Genomic DNA, 15,558 nt, shown 5'->3' on the forward strand with positions numbered 1-15,558 from the left:
TGTGTGAGTTGTGTACAAAAAAAAATTTATGATCCTCAGCTGGCAATGATTCTTTTTTGTTTCTAATTTTTAAAAAGACTTTAGAATAGAATAGATAGATATTATGCTAATTGTTTGATGTGTAGTAAGTGATCCCTGGATCAATTCCTTTATTTGTGAATGGAACCATAAGCTCTCTCCTTCAAGATTTATATTGGGGATTAAAAAAATCAGCATTGAATCAACTTCAACTCATAATAAGTCAATAAAACTGTACTGTACTCAAAAGAGTTTCAACAGATGATATTTCTGATGTAGATTGCCAAGATTTTGTCCCAAGGTATCTCTGGATGGACTTAAACCTTCAACCTTTAGAATTAGCAACTGAGTTTTCTTATCATTTATACAACCCAAGAATTCTGTGTCAGAGATGAAAACCCACTGCCAGTGAGCTGATTGTGGCTCATGGCTATACTTTAGGACAGAGTGGAAACATGCCTGAGAGTTTCTAGGACTAGAAATCTTTATGGGAGTAAAAAGCTTTGTAATTCTCCTGTGTATGTATTTTATTGGGTACAGGATGTGGCACAAGACGGGGACTCCATAATCTGCAGTTAATATTATCATGAAGTTCAGTGAAGAGATTGCTACAGGACGCTAAGTCCAGGGTTCAACAAGTGGATAGAAAACTGGAAGTTCTTAAGACAGGTCGCCTGAGACCAGGAAGAAGACTATAGCAGAAATGGGGGAGCTTTTCAGGCTGTTGAAAGAGCACACAAAGATCAGGTTTGTAAAAAGATGTGGCATCGTGAATAATTGCAGGGAACCCCCATTGTTGTGGTTGCTGTTAGGCGCCATTGAGTAAGTTTTGACTCCTAGAAACTCTGTGTACAACAAAAGGAAACACTGCCTGATCCTGTGCCATCCTCACAACTGCTCTTGTTAGAGCTCATCGATGCAAGCACTGTGTCATAATCTTGTCGAAGGTCTTCCTCCTTTTTGCTGCCCTGCTTCTTTACCAAGCGTGATGTCCTTCTCCAGAGAGGGCTCTCTCCTGACAGCATGTCCAAAGCATGAGAGATGAAGTCTAGCCATCCTTGACTCTAAGGAGCATGCTGGCTGCATTTCTTCCAAGACATGTCTGTTTGTTCTTTTGGCAGCTAATGATGCTTTCAATATTGTTCACCACAGCCATACTTCAAATGCATCGATTCTTCTTCAGTCTTCCTTATTCAGTGTCCAATTTTCACATGCATCGGATGCAACTGAAAATACCAGGGCTTGGGTCAGATTTTCCTTAATTCTCAAAGTAGCATCCTTGTTTTTCAATACTCCAAAGAGGTCGTGTGCAGCAGATTTACCCAAGCAATGCATCTTTTGATCTCTCGACTGCTGCTTCTATGAGCATTAATTGTGGGTTCAAACAAGACAAAATCCTTGACAGCTTCAATCTTTCCTCCATTTATCATGATGTTACCTATTGGTCTATTTGTGACGGTTTGGGTCTTCTTTACATTGAGTCGTAATCTATCCTGAAGGCTGCAATCCTTGATCTTCATCAGCCAGTGCTTCAAATCCTCGCTTTAAGCAAGCAAGGCTGTGTCATCAGCATATTGCAGGTTAATAAACCTTCCTCTGATCTTGATGCTACATTCTTCTTCATACAATCCAGCTTCTCTGATTACTTGCTCAGCAAACAAACTATATAAGTCTGATCAGAGGACACAAGCCTGAGGCACACCTTTCCTGATTTTAAACCATGTAGTATCACTTGCTCTGTCCCCACAATTGCCTCTTGCTCCATGTACATGTTCCACATGAAATAATGAAGTGTTCTGGAATTCCTACTCTTCTCAAGGCTATCCATAGTTTGTTTTGATCCACACAGTCAGATGTCTTGTCATATTCAAGTAGACATCTTACTGGTATTCTCTGCTTTCTGCCAAGATCTATCTGACATCAGCAATGATATCCCTTCTTCCACATCATATTTAAAATCCGACTCGAACCGCTGCATCTTCCAGCCAATGTACTGCTGAAACTATTGTTGGATGATCTTAAGCAAAATTTTACTTGCATGTGATACTAATGATAGTGTATTATAATTTGCACATTCTTTTGGGACAACTTACTTTAGAAAAGACACAAATATGAATCTCTTCTAGTTGGTCAACTAGCTGTCTTCCAAATTTCCTGCCATAGCTGAGTAAATGCTTCCAGTGCTTCATCAGTTGTTGAAACATTTCCGTTGATATTCCATCAAGTCCAGGAGTCTTAATTTTGACTAATGCTTTTCGTGTAACTTGAACGCCTTCCTTCCATACTATTGGTTCTTGATTATGCTACCTTCTCAAATGATTGACCTTTGACTGGTTCTTCCTGGCGCAGTGACTGTGTGGTCTTTCCATCTTCCTTGGATGCTTCCTGCAGCATTCAACATTTTACCCATGGAATCTTTCAACATGGCAACTTGAGACTTTCATTTTTCTTAAGTTCTTTCAGGTTTAGCTATGCTGAGCTTCTTTGTCCCTTGTGACTTTCTAACTCTAGATTTCTGCACATTTCATTATAATATTTAACTTTTTCTTCTCGAGCAGCCCTTTGAGATTTTCTGTTCAATTATTTGACAAGCATTTCTTTGATTTGCCTTAGTTACTCTAAAAATCCGATGAAGTTTCGGTCTCTTTTAACATCTACTTTAATCTTTTCTTTCTTCCTGTCTTTTGTAATGACCTTTGGCTTTCTTCATTAATGGTGTTCTTGATATCCTCCCATAACTCATCAAGTTTCCTATCATTAGGGTTCAATTTAGCAAATCTGTGCCTGAGATGTTTTCAAAAATCAAATGGGATAGACTCAAGGGCATATTTTGGTTCCCCGGTCTTGTTTTCATTTCATCAGTTTCCGCTCATACTTATATATGAGCAATTGATGATATGTTCCACAGTCAGCCGTGGCCCTTTTTTGCAACTAATATTGAGCTTCTCCATTATCTCTGTGGTAGATATCATCCATTTGATTTCTGTGTATTCCATCTGCAGAAAGTCTGTATAGTCGCCCTTTGTGTTGTTGAAAACGGTGTTTGTTATAAACAAGTCACTGATATAGAAAAGTTCTATCATGTTATCTCCAGCTTTGTTTCTATTACCAAGACCATATTTTCCAAGTACTGTCTCTTCCACTTTGTATCCAACTTTTGCATTCCAATCATCAAGAATTATCAATGCATCTTTTTGCATGTTTGATCAATTTCTGACTGAGCTGGCAGAATTCTTCAACTTCTTCATCACTAGCTTTGGTGGTTGGTGGATAAATTCAAATAATCATTGTATTGATTGGATTTCCTTGAATTCATATCGATATAATCCTATCACAGACAGCATAGCACTTCAAAAAAAACCTTGAAATGTCCTTTTGATGATGAATCAAATACCACACCATTCCTCTTGATTGTTAGATTCCCCACATCATTAAATAGAAGTTTTTCTGATTCAAAATGGCCAATACCAGACTATTTCAGTTCACTAATGCCTAGAATGTTGCTTTGTTTTTATTAATTGGATACTTTTCTTGGGGGCTCTTACAGCTCTTATCGCAATCCATACATTCATCCATTGTGTCAAGCACACTTGTACACATGCTGCCATCATCATTTCCAAAGCATTTTCTTTTTACTTGAGCCCTTGATATCAGCTCCTCATTTTTCCTTCCCTCCCCTTTCCTCGCTCCCTCATGAACCCTGTTGCTCATCCCCCTGGGAGGGCGTTATATATCAATCCTTGTGATCGATTCCACCTTTCTCCCCCCACTTTCCCTTTATCCCCATGGTATCACTCTTCTCATTATTGGTCCTGAGGGGGTTATCTATCCTGGATTCCCTGTATCGCAGGCTCTTATCTGTAGCAGTGTACATATTCTGGTCTACACAGATTTGCAAGGTCAAATTGAGGTCATGATAGTGGCAGGAGGAAGCATTAAAGAACTAGAAGAAAGTTGGATGTTTCAGTGGTGCTATACTTCACCCTGACTGGCTCGTCTCTTCCCGGTGACCCTTCTGTGAGGGGATGTTCAGTTGTCTACAGATGGGCTTAGGATCTCCACTCCTCGCTTCCCCTCATTCGCACTGGGATGATTTTTTGTTCTGAGTTTTTGTTGCCTGATATCTGATCCCATCAACACACATGATCACACAGGCTTGTTTATCTTCAAGTCTTTAAGACCCCAGATACCTTAAAGGCTGGAAGATAAACAAGTGGTTCTAGCTCAGAACCAACAAAGTCCACATGGAAGAAGCACACCAGCCTGTGTGATCATGAGGTGTTGATGGGATCAGGTATCAGGCATCACAGACCCAGAATAAAACCAAACCCATTGTGAATAAGAGGGGGCATGGAGTGCAAGCCCAATGCCCATCTGTAGAAAATTGGACATCCCCTCACAGAAGGGTCACAGGGAAGAGGCGAGCCAGTCAGGGTGCAATATAGCACCGATGAAACACACAGCTTTCCTCGAGCTCTTTGGTGCTTCCTTCCCCCACTATCATGACCTCAATTCTACCTTACAAAATGAATTAGACCAGAGCATGCACACTGCTACATATAAGAGCCGAAAACACAGGGAATCAAGGATATATAAACTCCTCAGGGCCAACAAGGAGAGTAGAGATACCAGGAGGATTAGGGGAGGGTGGGGGGAGAAAAGGGGAATCGATCACAAGGATCAACCTAGAACTCCCTCCCAGAGGGACAACAAATAATGGAAATGTGGGTGAGGGGTGACGGAGGATGATGTAAGATATGGGGAAAAAATCTATAACTTATCAAAGGTTCATGAGGGAGGGAGAGGGAGGGTGGGGAAGAAAAGGGGAGCTGCTATCAGGGGCTCAAGTGGGAAGAGAATGCTTTGAAAATGATGATGGTGGCATATGTGTAAATGTGCTTGACACATTGGAGTAATGTATAGATTGTGATAAGAGATTTAAGAGCCCCAAATAAAAGTATTTAAAAAAAAAACACATAGATGCTATAGCTTTTGGTAGCCAGGCACCATCAGCTTGCTTCACCACATTTACTTATGTACCCATTTCAGGAAGGTGAGTATCACAGAATGCTGGGTTATTAGAACAAAGTGTTCTTGTGTTGAGGGAGCACTAGAGTCAAGGCCCAATGTCCATCTGCTACCTTCGGACCTGAGGTGCTCATCTTTGGCACTATCTCTGACAATGTTTCCTGAGATTTTCAGTATCGGACAATGTTTGGATTCTGTCCATAACATTTTCAGTGGTTATTTCCTCAGAAATGGTAGCCTACTCCTTCATTGTAGTTTGTTCTTAGCCTGAAAGCTCAGCTGAAACCTGTTCACTATGGGTGACCCTGTTGGCATTTGAAATACTGGTGGCAAAACTTCCAGCATCACTGCCATACACACACCACCACAATATGATAAACTAACTGACAAGTGGTGGAGGCAACCCCCACTAGTTCCTTGGCATTTGAAATACCGGTGCCATGTCTTCCAGCATCAGAGCAACACACAAGTCACCACAGTATTTAAACTGGCTGATAAGTAGTGGTGGCAACACCTATTAGCTGCTTATAAGAAATTAGTGTCATCTAATTTATGAGGCCTTCTGCTCCTGTTAAGAGTTACAGTCTCAGAAACTGACAGGGCAGATCTACCCTGCCCTGTAGAGTCGTGATGAATCTGCATCAACTCGATGGCAGCAAGTTTGGTTTTGAGTCTCAATATATCGATGAAATGTTTGTTGCCATATGTTCTTCTGGGGAATCCATGACTTTCAGTTCCCCACCTGAATGTAAAACTTAAGGATATTGAAGCGCCCTTTATTTCTTCAAATTATTTTGCATGCATCTGCCCACTAGCCTTTCAAAAGCTATTTGGGGATAGAGAAGGGGTAATTCCCTTCTTGGGAAGACGATTGAAGGATTCAGAAACTGAGCTTGGTCTCAGACCTGGCCTAGCCACTTTCTCACGGTGTGCCCTAGGTCACGCACTTCATTTCTCTGAGACTCAGTTTTGACATCTGTGAAATGGGAGCAGCAATGCCTCTGCACACAGCCCTCCTGTGAGGACTAAGGACATGAAGTGAGCAAAGCATGAACTCCGGTAACTGGGAACATACAACCTGCCCAATCAATGGCAGGTGACTTTCCTTTCCCATCCAAAGCTCAGTCATCCAAAGCACGTCTACATTCATGAGAGGGCCACCGAGTCTCTCTGTGTTGTCACAGACATTCCTCTTAGAAAGGAGATCTTGCCAGACCTGCTGAAATATGAAATTGTGCTCTCACAAATTAGGCATGGGGTTGATTTCCAAACTTATATGAAATATTTATTTGTTGAGAATGAACTAAACAGCAAACAAGCCATGCAATTTTAATCAAGATCCAATAAAGTTTCATTTTAAAATAAACATGCATATATTTAATATGTGTACTTTATATATGATAGACATTTTATATAAGTATTATTTAATTCTGCAATGCATGTATGTACATAACTATATAAGTACGTATGTTATAAACCTGTAGATCTATGCTCGGAGCTCAGTAGCATAGTGGGCTACGTACTGAGCGGCTAACCCCAAGGTCTGTGGGTCGAGCATACAAGCTTCTCATGAGAATGCTATGTCCATAAGGATGTATGGTCTCAGAAGCCCAAATGGGGCAGTTTTCCTAGCCCTATTGTGTCACTGTGAATTGGAATTGACTTGATGGCAGTGAGTTTGATTTTTTCTTTATTTTGTAGGTATATATTTATACATTTAGGTGTGAGTTGTTGTTAGCTGCTCTAAGTTGGCTCCAATTCATGCCGACCCTGTACACAATGGAACTGGCTCACTGTGCTCCACAGCATTTTTCATTGACTGAATTCTTAGAAGTACATCACCATGTAATTCTTCCTTATCTGTCTCAGTCTGGAAGTGCTGCTGAAACCTGTTCAGCCTCATAGTAACACACAGACCTCCACTGAGAGATGGGTGTGGGTGCATATTAGGAGCAGTGGCTGGGAATCAAGACTGGTCTGGGCCACCTGCACGGAAGATAAGAACTTGACCACTGAATCATCATTGTCCCATTATAAATAAGTGCGTATAAATACAAATATACATTTAGTTAACAACATTTAAATCATGTGTTTATAAATCAATATAATCTAATGATATTCCCAATTGAATGTGTATTTCAATGCCATTTTATGAGGTATTTTATTTATTTATTTATTTTGTTTGCGGTTTGTTTATTATTTTAGCTTTTAGCTTTTGGAAGGAAGCCCTGGCAATGTAGAGATTATGCATTGGGCTGCAGTCTGCATGGTCAGCAGCTCAAAACCACCAACAGCTCTACAGGAGACAGACTGGGCTTTCTACTCCTGCAAACAGTGACAGTCTCAGAAACCCGCAGGGGTTGGATATGAGCAGGGGTTGGGTATGGCGCTCACGGGCCAGTGAGAGCTGAGTGAGGCGTATGGCAGGGGCTATGGGGAGTGAATGGGGAGCTAACAACAAGGAGCACAATAAAGAAGAACATGTTCTAAAATTGATCATGGTAATGATTTGCACAAGCCTTTTTAATATGACTGAACGATTCAATTTATGATATGAAAATTATATGTCCATAAAATTATTAAAATAGTTTACAGTGAAAGTAAAAACATAGACTTTCAAGTAAAACCCATCATGAGAGAAAAAGAAGGGCTTTATGTAAAGACTAAATAGACAATTGAACAATCAGATATAACCAAAATAAACACTTATTAACCCAATGAAAGATTCTCAAAACATATTAATCAAACCCTTATAGCGCTAAAGAGAGAAATAGACAGCACTACTGTAGTAGCAGGAGACTTTAATACACCACTCAGGAGGAAGAACAAAACAGTGGGAATGAAATGCAATAAAAAATACAAAAGAACAACACTATTTAACCTTTTAGATATATACAGAACACTCTGCTCAACAGCAACACAATCTACTATCGTTCCCAGCGCACATCGAACATTTTCCCAAATTTATCAAGTTAAGTCACAAAAAGCACTAAAAGAATCCAAAATATCTAGATACTACAAGCCAGTTTCTCCGACTACAATGCTATAAAATTAGAAAATATCAATAGGAAGATCGAGGTAGGAAATCAAATCTTAGAAACTGAACAACACCTTGCTTCAAAAGTATTAGGTAATTGAAGAAATAAGGAATGAAAATTTTAAATTTCTTGTAATAAACAAGAACAAAAATAAAGCATATCAAATCCTTTGAGGTACATAAACTGCAGTGTTCAGAGACAGTTTGTAACAATAAGCACACACAGCAAAAAAAGAAAGGAGAACCAAAAGCAATACCATAACCCACTGTCTTCAGAATTAAAAGAAAAACAAGTTAAACCTTCAGTCACCAGAAAAAAAGAAATGATCAAGAATGAAGAGTAGAAATAAATGAATCGCAAAACACAATGCCAGTAGGAAAGATCAAGACATTGGTTCCTTGAAAGGATTCATAAAATTGACAAACAACTGGCAACCTTTAAAAAGTAAAAGAAAAGATATCAATGCTAAGAAATAAGAGGGGTGATATCAAAATAGAGCCAAATAAAATGTAAAAGATAATATTACAATACTATGAAAGAGTATATGCCAACAAATTTGAAAACCTGGATGAAGTGAACAACGTTCTAGAAACACATTATTTACCTCAATTAGCAGACTAATTAGAAAGCCTCAACAAATTCATAACAAAAGAAGAAACTGATCAAATAATTTTAAAACATCCCAAGAAAAAGAAGTCCACAGCCAGATGTCTTTACTGGAGGATTCTACCCAGCATTCAAAGAAGACCTGACACCAATCCCACCCCATCTATTCCAGAATCTACTCCAGAGTGCAGCAAACTCCTGAGCTCATTATATGAAGCAACTATAACTCTGATACCAAACCAGGCAAAGACATCGCCAGACTAGGCGATTACAGACTAAATATCCTTGGTGAACTCAGATGCAAAAGTTCTCAGCAAAATCCTATCCAAAGAATCCAACAACATATAAAATAATAATATAATAAGTCATGATCAAGTAGGATTCATACCAATTATGCAAGATTGGTTCAACATTAGAAAAGCAATCAGTGCCCAAAAACTCAGTGTAAAACTAAGTAAAAGAACTGCATGAGGGGAAACCGTTATCTGAATTGAGTGGCTGTCACGGCGGGCACAGGTTTGGTGGCGGGAGAAGCTGTGATGGAGGCGCCCCCTGTTTTGATCAAGGTCATGAAACACCAGGTGTGCGGGCAGTGGCTGCAACGTTGGTAGAGAGACTCCCCGATGACGCCCCCCAAACAACTGCCTGAGCTACCCGAAAGCCCGGATTGGTCTGCGTTTGCGACCGACGTAATGAGAAATGAATTTGAAAGCCTGGCTGCTCCACAACCAATTGAATTGCTCAGAATGAAACATGAGCTTCCAGCCCCTTCGTCGGGTCAGGAAAATGACATGGTGCATGGCAAAGGCGTGTGAATAATTCCATGGCCCAGTTAGAGCATACAGCCGTTCGAGTTGAGAATCTGGAACTAATGTCGCCGCATGCGTGAAAGCCCGGAAGCACATAATGAAGACCTAGTTCATATGATAGAACAAGCCCAGAAAGAGCTCCAGAAGTTACGGCAACATATTCAAGCTGTAAACTGGCAGCGGGAGAACATGCAACTAGCAGCTGGGTCTAAAGTGAGAGCGATGGAGTCAACTTGGGCAGCCCTGGTTGGTAAGAATTATGAGACTGAACAGACTATTGAGCAACTAGAAAATGAAATCTATCAAATGAAGCAGCAACATGGAAAAGCAAAGAAAACATTCGGCAAGACTTCTAAAGAGAGAAATTATTTTGTAAGAAGGTCGAGAGTGATTCAACTATTGAATTATATGAGATGTCAAAAATGTATTTGCATAGATGAATGATATGTTCAGCAACAATAACTTCATGATTTGATATTTATGTTTAATAAAGACATCTATGATTTTGAAGCAATCAAAAAGTGGGTGTGAGTGTGGCGGGGGTGGCAGCTGGATTTCCACAAATGACCAGGCATCTGAACAGTTCCTGACCTTGAAGAACCAGCAGCCACTATGGAAACTCTCAGTGGTTAAAAAGTTAGAAATCATAAGATATATAAGTTGTTGTCTAATTTCCATTTGAACATTTTGCAAAATAAAAATAATTATTAAATAGCATGATTTTAGTATTTTGACAATTAATTTTGAGCCACTTGGACCTTTCCAATTTTTCATCCAAGATATCTTTATGAAAAGTTTTCAACATGTACAAGAATTTGAGGGGACTGAAGCAGATGTGATGAAACAAGATGTGTATAAATTATTGATTATAAATGTGATATCTGCTTTGTAAATCTTCAGATAAACCACAATTTAAATTTTTTTTAAAAACTACATGATCATATCAATTGATGCAAAAAAGGCATTTGACAAAATCCAATGCTCATTCCTGATAAAAAAAAAAAAACACTCAGAAAAGAGGATAAATGAAATTCTCAACACAATAAAGAGCATACACACAAAAGCAAATGCCAACATTATACTCAGTGGAAAAAATCCAAAAGCAGTCCCCTTGGGAACAGAAACCAAACGAAGATGCCCTTTATGGTTGTAAGGTAGTCAAGATGTGCCAGAGACCAAATCAGTGGAATTAGAGGAAACAGGCTTTATTGGGGAGAAAAACCCAGCCTGGGTAAAGTCCCACGGTCCACAGTGTCTGGGCCAAGGGAGTCGCACTCCAGACTACAGGAGTGGTGTTTATGTAGCCGGGGAACATGTGACTGGGCTGCCTTGAGTCCATATAAGGTAAAGCAGTCAGGGATTGGGAGATACAGGTATGTCCGGGTTCTGGAATGTAAGGTGTCTTCCTGGTTCTGGGTATATTCGTGCCAGGTGCAGGGTGGTGGGCCGAGAACAAAGCAGGCCCTGAGCCAAACGGGCCGTGAGCAAAAGAAAAAAGAACTTGCAAAGCTGCTTCACATGAGCCAGCTCAGGTCGTCAGCTCCGCAGGTGTTGGGGGTGGGGGATGATTCAAGGTCACTTGCTGCTAGTTGTTTCAGCCAGCTCTGGTCAGCTCAGCATGGGTGTGGAGATTTAAGATCACTTGCTGCTAGGAGCTGGCCTGATCGGGCCAGATAATGGTCACTCTGATTCAACATGGTGCTAGAAGTCTTAGCCAAAACTATTAGAAACAAAAGAAATCAAAGATATCCAAACTGGCAAAAAGTAAAACTCTATGAGCAGGTAGTATCATTCTATAAGTAAAACTCACCAAAGATTCCAACACAAATTGTGGGAAATAATGAAAAGATTTGACGAGACTGAGGAAGAGACCTCTGAGGGGAAATCAAGAAAGCAACATCATCTCAATAGCCATGTGAAAATTAAATACTTTACAATAAACTAATCGGGGACACAAAAGACTATACAAAGAAAACTACAAAACACTATTACAAGAAGCAAAAGGACTAGACCGGAGCAAGTACAGATAAGAGATGGGAGCTCACTTCACATGGAGTCCAGGATCAGGAGTGCGAATAACAATATCAGAAGGGTAGGAGCAAGCGGGGGAGAGAATGGGAGAAAGGAGGAACTGATCACAATGGTCAACACATAACCAGACACCCCCTCCAGGGCAAAGAACAACAGAAAACATGGAGGAAGGGAAACAGAGTTGGTGTGAGATATGAAAATAATAATAATTTATAATCAAACAAGAGGTCATGAAGGTGGGGGAGGGGGAAAAGGAGCTGATACCAAGGGCGGAATAGAAAGTAAATGTCTAGAAAAGAGTGTACACACATATGTACATATGTACAATGCAATCAATTGTCATAAGAGTTGTAAGAGGCCCCAATAAAATGATCTTTTAATTTTAAAAAAAGAGCTCTACATAAATGGAAGGATGTTTCATGTTCATATATTGGAAGACTTAACATTGTAAAAATGTCAATGCTACCCAAACCAATCTACAAACACAGTGAAATTCTGATTCAGATCCCAACTTCATTCTTTAGAAAATGAAAAATCTAATCACCAACTTTATATGAATATGAACGATAGCAAAGATAAGCAAAGCACTGCTTAAGAAGGACAAGGTAGGAGGCATTTCACTCCCTGACCTCAAAGCCTCTACACAAGAGCTTGACACGCTCAGGAACCATATATAACCCCCTTTATAAGTATATCTTAAAAAATCATTTTGTCAGAAGAGACCTCACCTCAGTTGGGGTCAGTTTTTCAAGATGTGAGAAGAGGAAAAATACCAGTCAGTTACTGCCATACAACATTATGCTGGAGTCTCCCCAAATCAATACACACATCTACAACAGTTGTAAGTGAAACTTACTGGCAATTCAAGTCAAGATAGAGGCATGAGGTGGGGGATATGTATGTCATGGAGAAGACTATTACATTACTGCTGATGGAGAAACCAGGAAGAGCAACCTCCCACTGGGGGAGGAGGGCACTTAAAAATACTAATTTAGAACCCAAGAGGAGAATATACCCAGTACTGTGTTCCTAATTGGACACATATTTTCCATCCAACCCTTGATGACACGGGCCATGTGCTATAGATTACTAGGACCTCTGACTTTGTCCTTTTGATGCACACAACATCCTTCAAGTCCACACCAGAATGATTCAATGTGGAAATCCCACTAAATAAACTACACTTTACCTCACACTCACCTATACCGGATGTATGAAACTAACATACTTCCTTGGACTTAAAGTGGAACTACCCTGGGGTGAGAAGAAGCAGATGACCACTATCCCAAGGTTATGGAATTGGTGGACTTTGGTTTGGATCCCTTGCTTTGAAGATGCCCAATGAATGGTATCCTGAAACTACCATATATTTACTATTTTAATGCCCTCCTTGCTTATACTAATCTTATAGGCCTGGTTCCACCTTTGTAAATGAATATTATTGAAACTTTTGCCCTATCACCAACCACCATTGTTTGTGTAAATAATATCTAGTCATTTAAGAGTTTTATCTGTAGAAGTCAACAAATTATGTATTGTAGTCAGAAGCATCCCTATATTTGTATCATTTCCTTTTCTCGACAGTGTTGTAAATCTGTCATTGTCTAAATTAATGACACTATCAATAGAATTCCTTGTGCCTGAATGAATGGTTTACAATGTTCTTGATCATAAACTGACTAGGATGTCTTTAAAATGAACCAGAGACATGTATAAACCATAGATATATTAATGAATTTGGGGCTTACTTAATTCTAATTCCAATCTAAGAACTATTTGTTCTTATGACATGGCCCTGCTCAATGCTCACCCTCATGAAGAGATGGGTGCTATAGCAAAGTGTGGTGAAGAAACTAGATGGGGCCTGGCTATCAGAAATAATAGTGTCTAGAATCATAAAGCCATGTCTTAAACCAAGCAGACATCTGAGTGAGATGTCACATACATCCACGTGGAAGAAGCACACCACCCTGTGTGCTCTAAGGTTTGTAAATCATAAAACTCTAATCTTAAGGAGGGAATAGTATCAGAGTTAAAATTTGCCCACTCAATTTCAGAAGGCTATGGATGACAGTGGAAGCCCCACATGGATTGATCCTCTGGTGAACTCCCTCTGACCAAAGTCCAGGAATGTGACCTGGTTAGCAGCCAGGGAGCACTGTAGAGGTGATTATGGCAGATGGAGTTAGGTTAAAATGTAATACCCGATCATTTGATCTCCCTTTTGGCTTACCGTATATACACATGTATAATTTAAGTTTTTCCACACATTTTTATGCAGTTTTCGTGGTGAAATTAGGTGCCTCAGCTGATATTCAGGTCGACTTATACTCAAGTATATACAGTATTTTAAAGTTGCTTAAGTTTTTAATATGCTCACCTTTGACTGAGATTTTCCCCATGTTTTATCTAGTCGTTGTTAGATTTTTGTTTGTTTCCTTTGTATTACAGTGTTTTGTTTTCTTTTGCATGATTTTCTGCATAAGAAATGCAGGATAGGCGGATCTATACAGAGAGTAAATGGGCAGGGGGTTGGCAAGGGGGAGGATGGGAAGAAACAGGGGGCTTACAATGAGTATGAGAAAAATATATTCTGAAATGGATTGTGATGATTGCCCAAAAAAAAAAAACCCTCTACACAGCCAAGACAATCAAAGCGGCCTGGTATTGGTGCAATGACAGATTGTACACCTAATTGCAAATCCTAGAACTATAGAGACTGTCAACTGAAGGATCCTAATTCAGGACATAAACACACTCTGAAACATAATTTAAAACACACCATAGAAGTTAAAATAGATGACTATAACTTAACTAAAAATAAGATGTTGGTGGCATTTAATAAATTTTCAAGGGTGACTATGACCCAAAAGGATAAATAAATACCGTCCCATTACCGACAGGCAGCATTACATCCCAAAGTATTGACCCAGCCATAAAAAGAGTTCGCTGTCCCACACTGCCAGCACCTTCACACAAGAGAGAGCAGCTCTACACGTACAAAACTCTGGTATCGTGTCTCGTTTCTGCAGAAAACTTTCTGCAGGAAGATAGAATTTTAAAGCACAGATTAAGCCTCAAATTCATATTCTGAGAATTGTCTTTTTCGTAATTAAAAAAAAGTGGGTCAAGATGGCAACTGAAGGGGAAGCAACAGGAAATTGTAACATCTACACAGAAGTCGGAGGAAATGGGATGGAGCCAAATGCCAACTGGTTGTTAGCTGAATATTGCAAGGATCCAGATTCCTTTCCGTGTTGCTACCCAGAAATCCTCCTCCAGAGTCCCTGAGTGGTGCCTGCCTTCTCAGCTGCCAGCCGAGCATGTGGAGGGAGGTGCAACCCCACCCAGAGTACCGCAAAGGAAGGCCTGCCCATTGACTTCTGAACACCACATGGGGCGGAGCTCTACTCCGAGAATATGCGATCGCCGTAAGCCAATAAGTTCAATGGCAACTGTTTTAAGCAAGATCCTCCAAATGATTGTGACCCCATACCCAACAACCTGGCTTTCTTTTTCCCACAGCCACGGGACCCGATGTGCAGGGGAAGTATCTGCGGCAGCCAACAACAATATCTGCGGCGTCGGGGTGGCATACAACTCCAAAGTCGCAGGTAAGCTGCCCCGGGCCAACCTGCAGGTGCCAGGCTGGGAAACCAGACTCCAAGAGCCGCCCGGACTGGCCTCAGGTCTCCAGCCTGATTAGGGCCCAGCAAAAATTCCCCGTGGGGCAGACAAGCTGGAGTTCCGCATTGTTGTTAATCATTCCACTGCGCTTTCTGTAAAAGGTTTGTCTGAGTGCATAAAAGAATGTATCGGGAAAGTTCCACAATGGAAATAGATAACACTTAGCCCCCCTTGGGTTTCAGCTCTCTCAATTTGTATGCATGCAAAATGCTGGCAGAAAAATATCAGGAGCCATTATGAGCTCAGAAAAAAACAGGAGGATCAAAAACTGAAAACCAAACTCACTGCCATGGAGTCTGTTTCAATTCCTGGAAAGCCTGTAAGGCAGGGTAGAACGGCCC

The 15,558-nt window shown here is 40.3% G+C and overlaps 1 protein-coding gene and 1 pseudogene across 2 annotated transcripts in view; both read left to right on the plus strand.

Moving 5' to 3' along the window:
* Nucleotides 1-15,558, plus strand: part of PCSK2 (proprotein convertase subtilisin/kexin type 2) — a 282,423-nt gene that overhangs the window by 220,768 nt on the left and 46,097 nt on the right. For both annotated transcript variants that reach the window (XM_075527844.1, XM_075527845.1), the window contains one exon: nt 15,056-15,144. In XM_075527844.1, the coding sequence (XP_075383959.1) occupies nt 15,056-15,144 (89 nt within the window). The remainder of the gene's footprint in view (nt 1-15,055; nt 15,145-15,558) is intronic.
* LOC142422210 (pre-mRNA-splicing factor SPF27 pseudogene) lies at nt 6,096-9,855 on the plus strand (annotated as a pseudogene).

Source organism: Tenrec ecaudatus, chromosome 12 (genome assembly GCF_050624435.1).
Source record: "Tenrec ecaudatus isolate mTenEca1 chromosome 12, mTenEca1.hap1, whole genome shotgun sequence".
NCBI classification, from domain to species: Eukaryota; Metazoa; Chordata; class Mammalia; order Afrosoricida; family Tenrecidae; genus Tenrec; species Tenrec ecaudatus.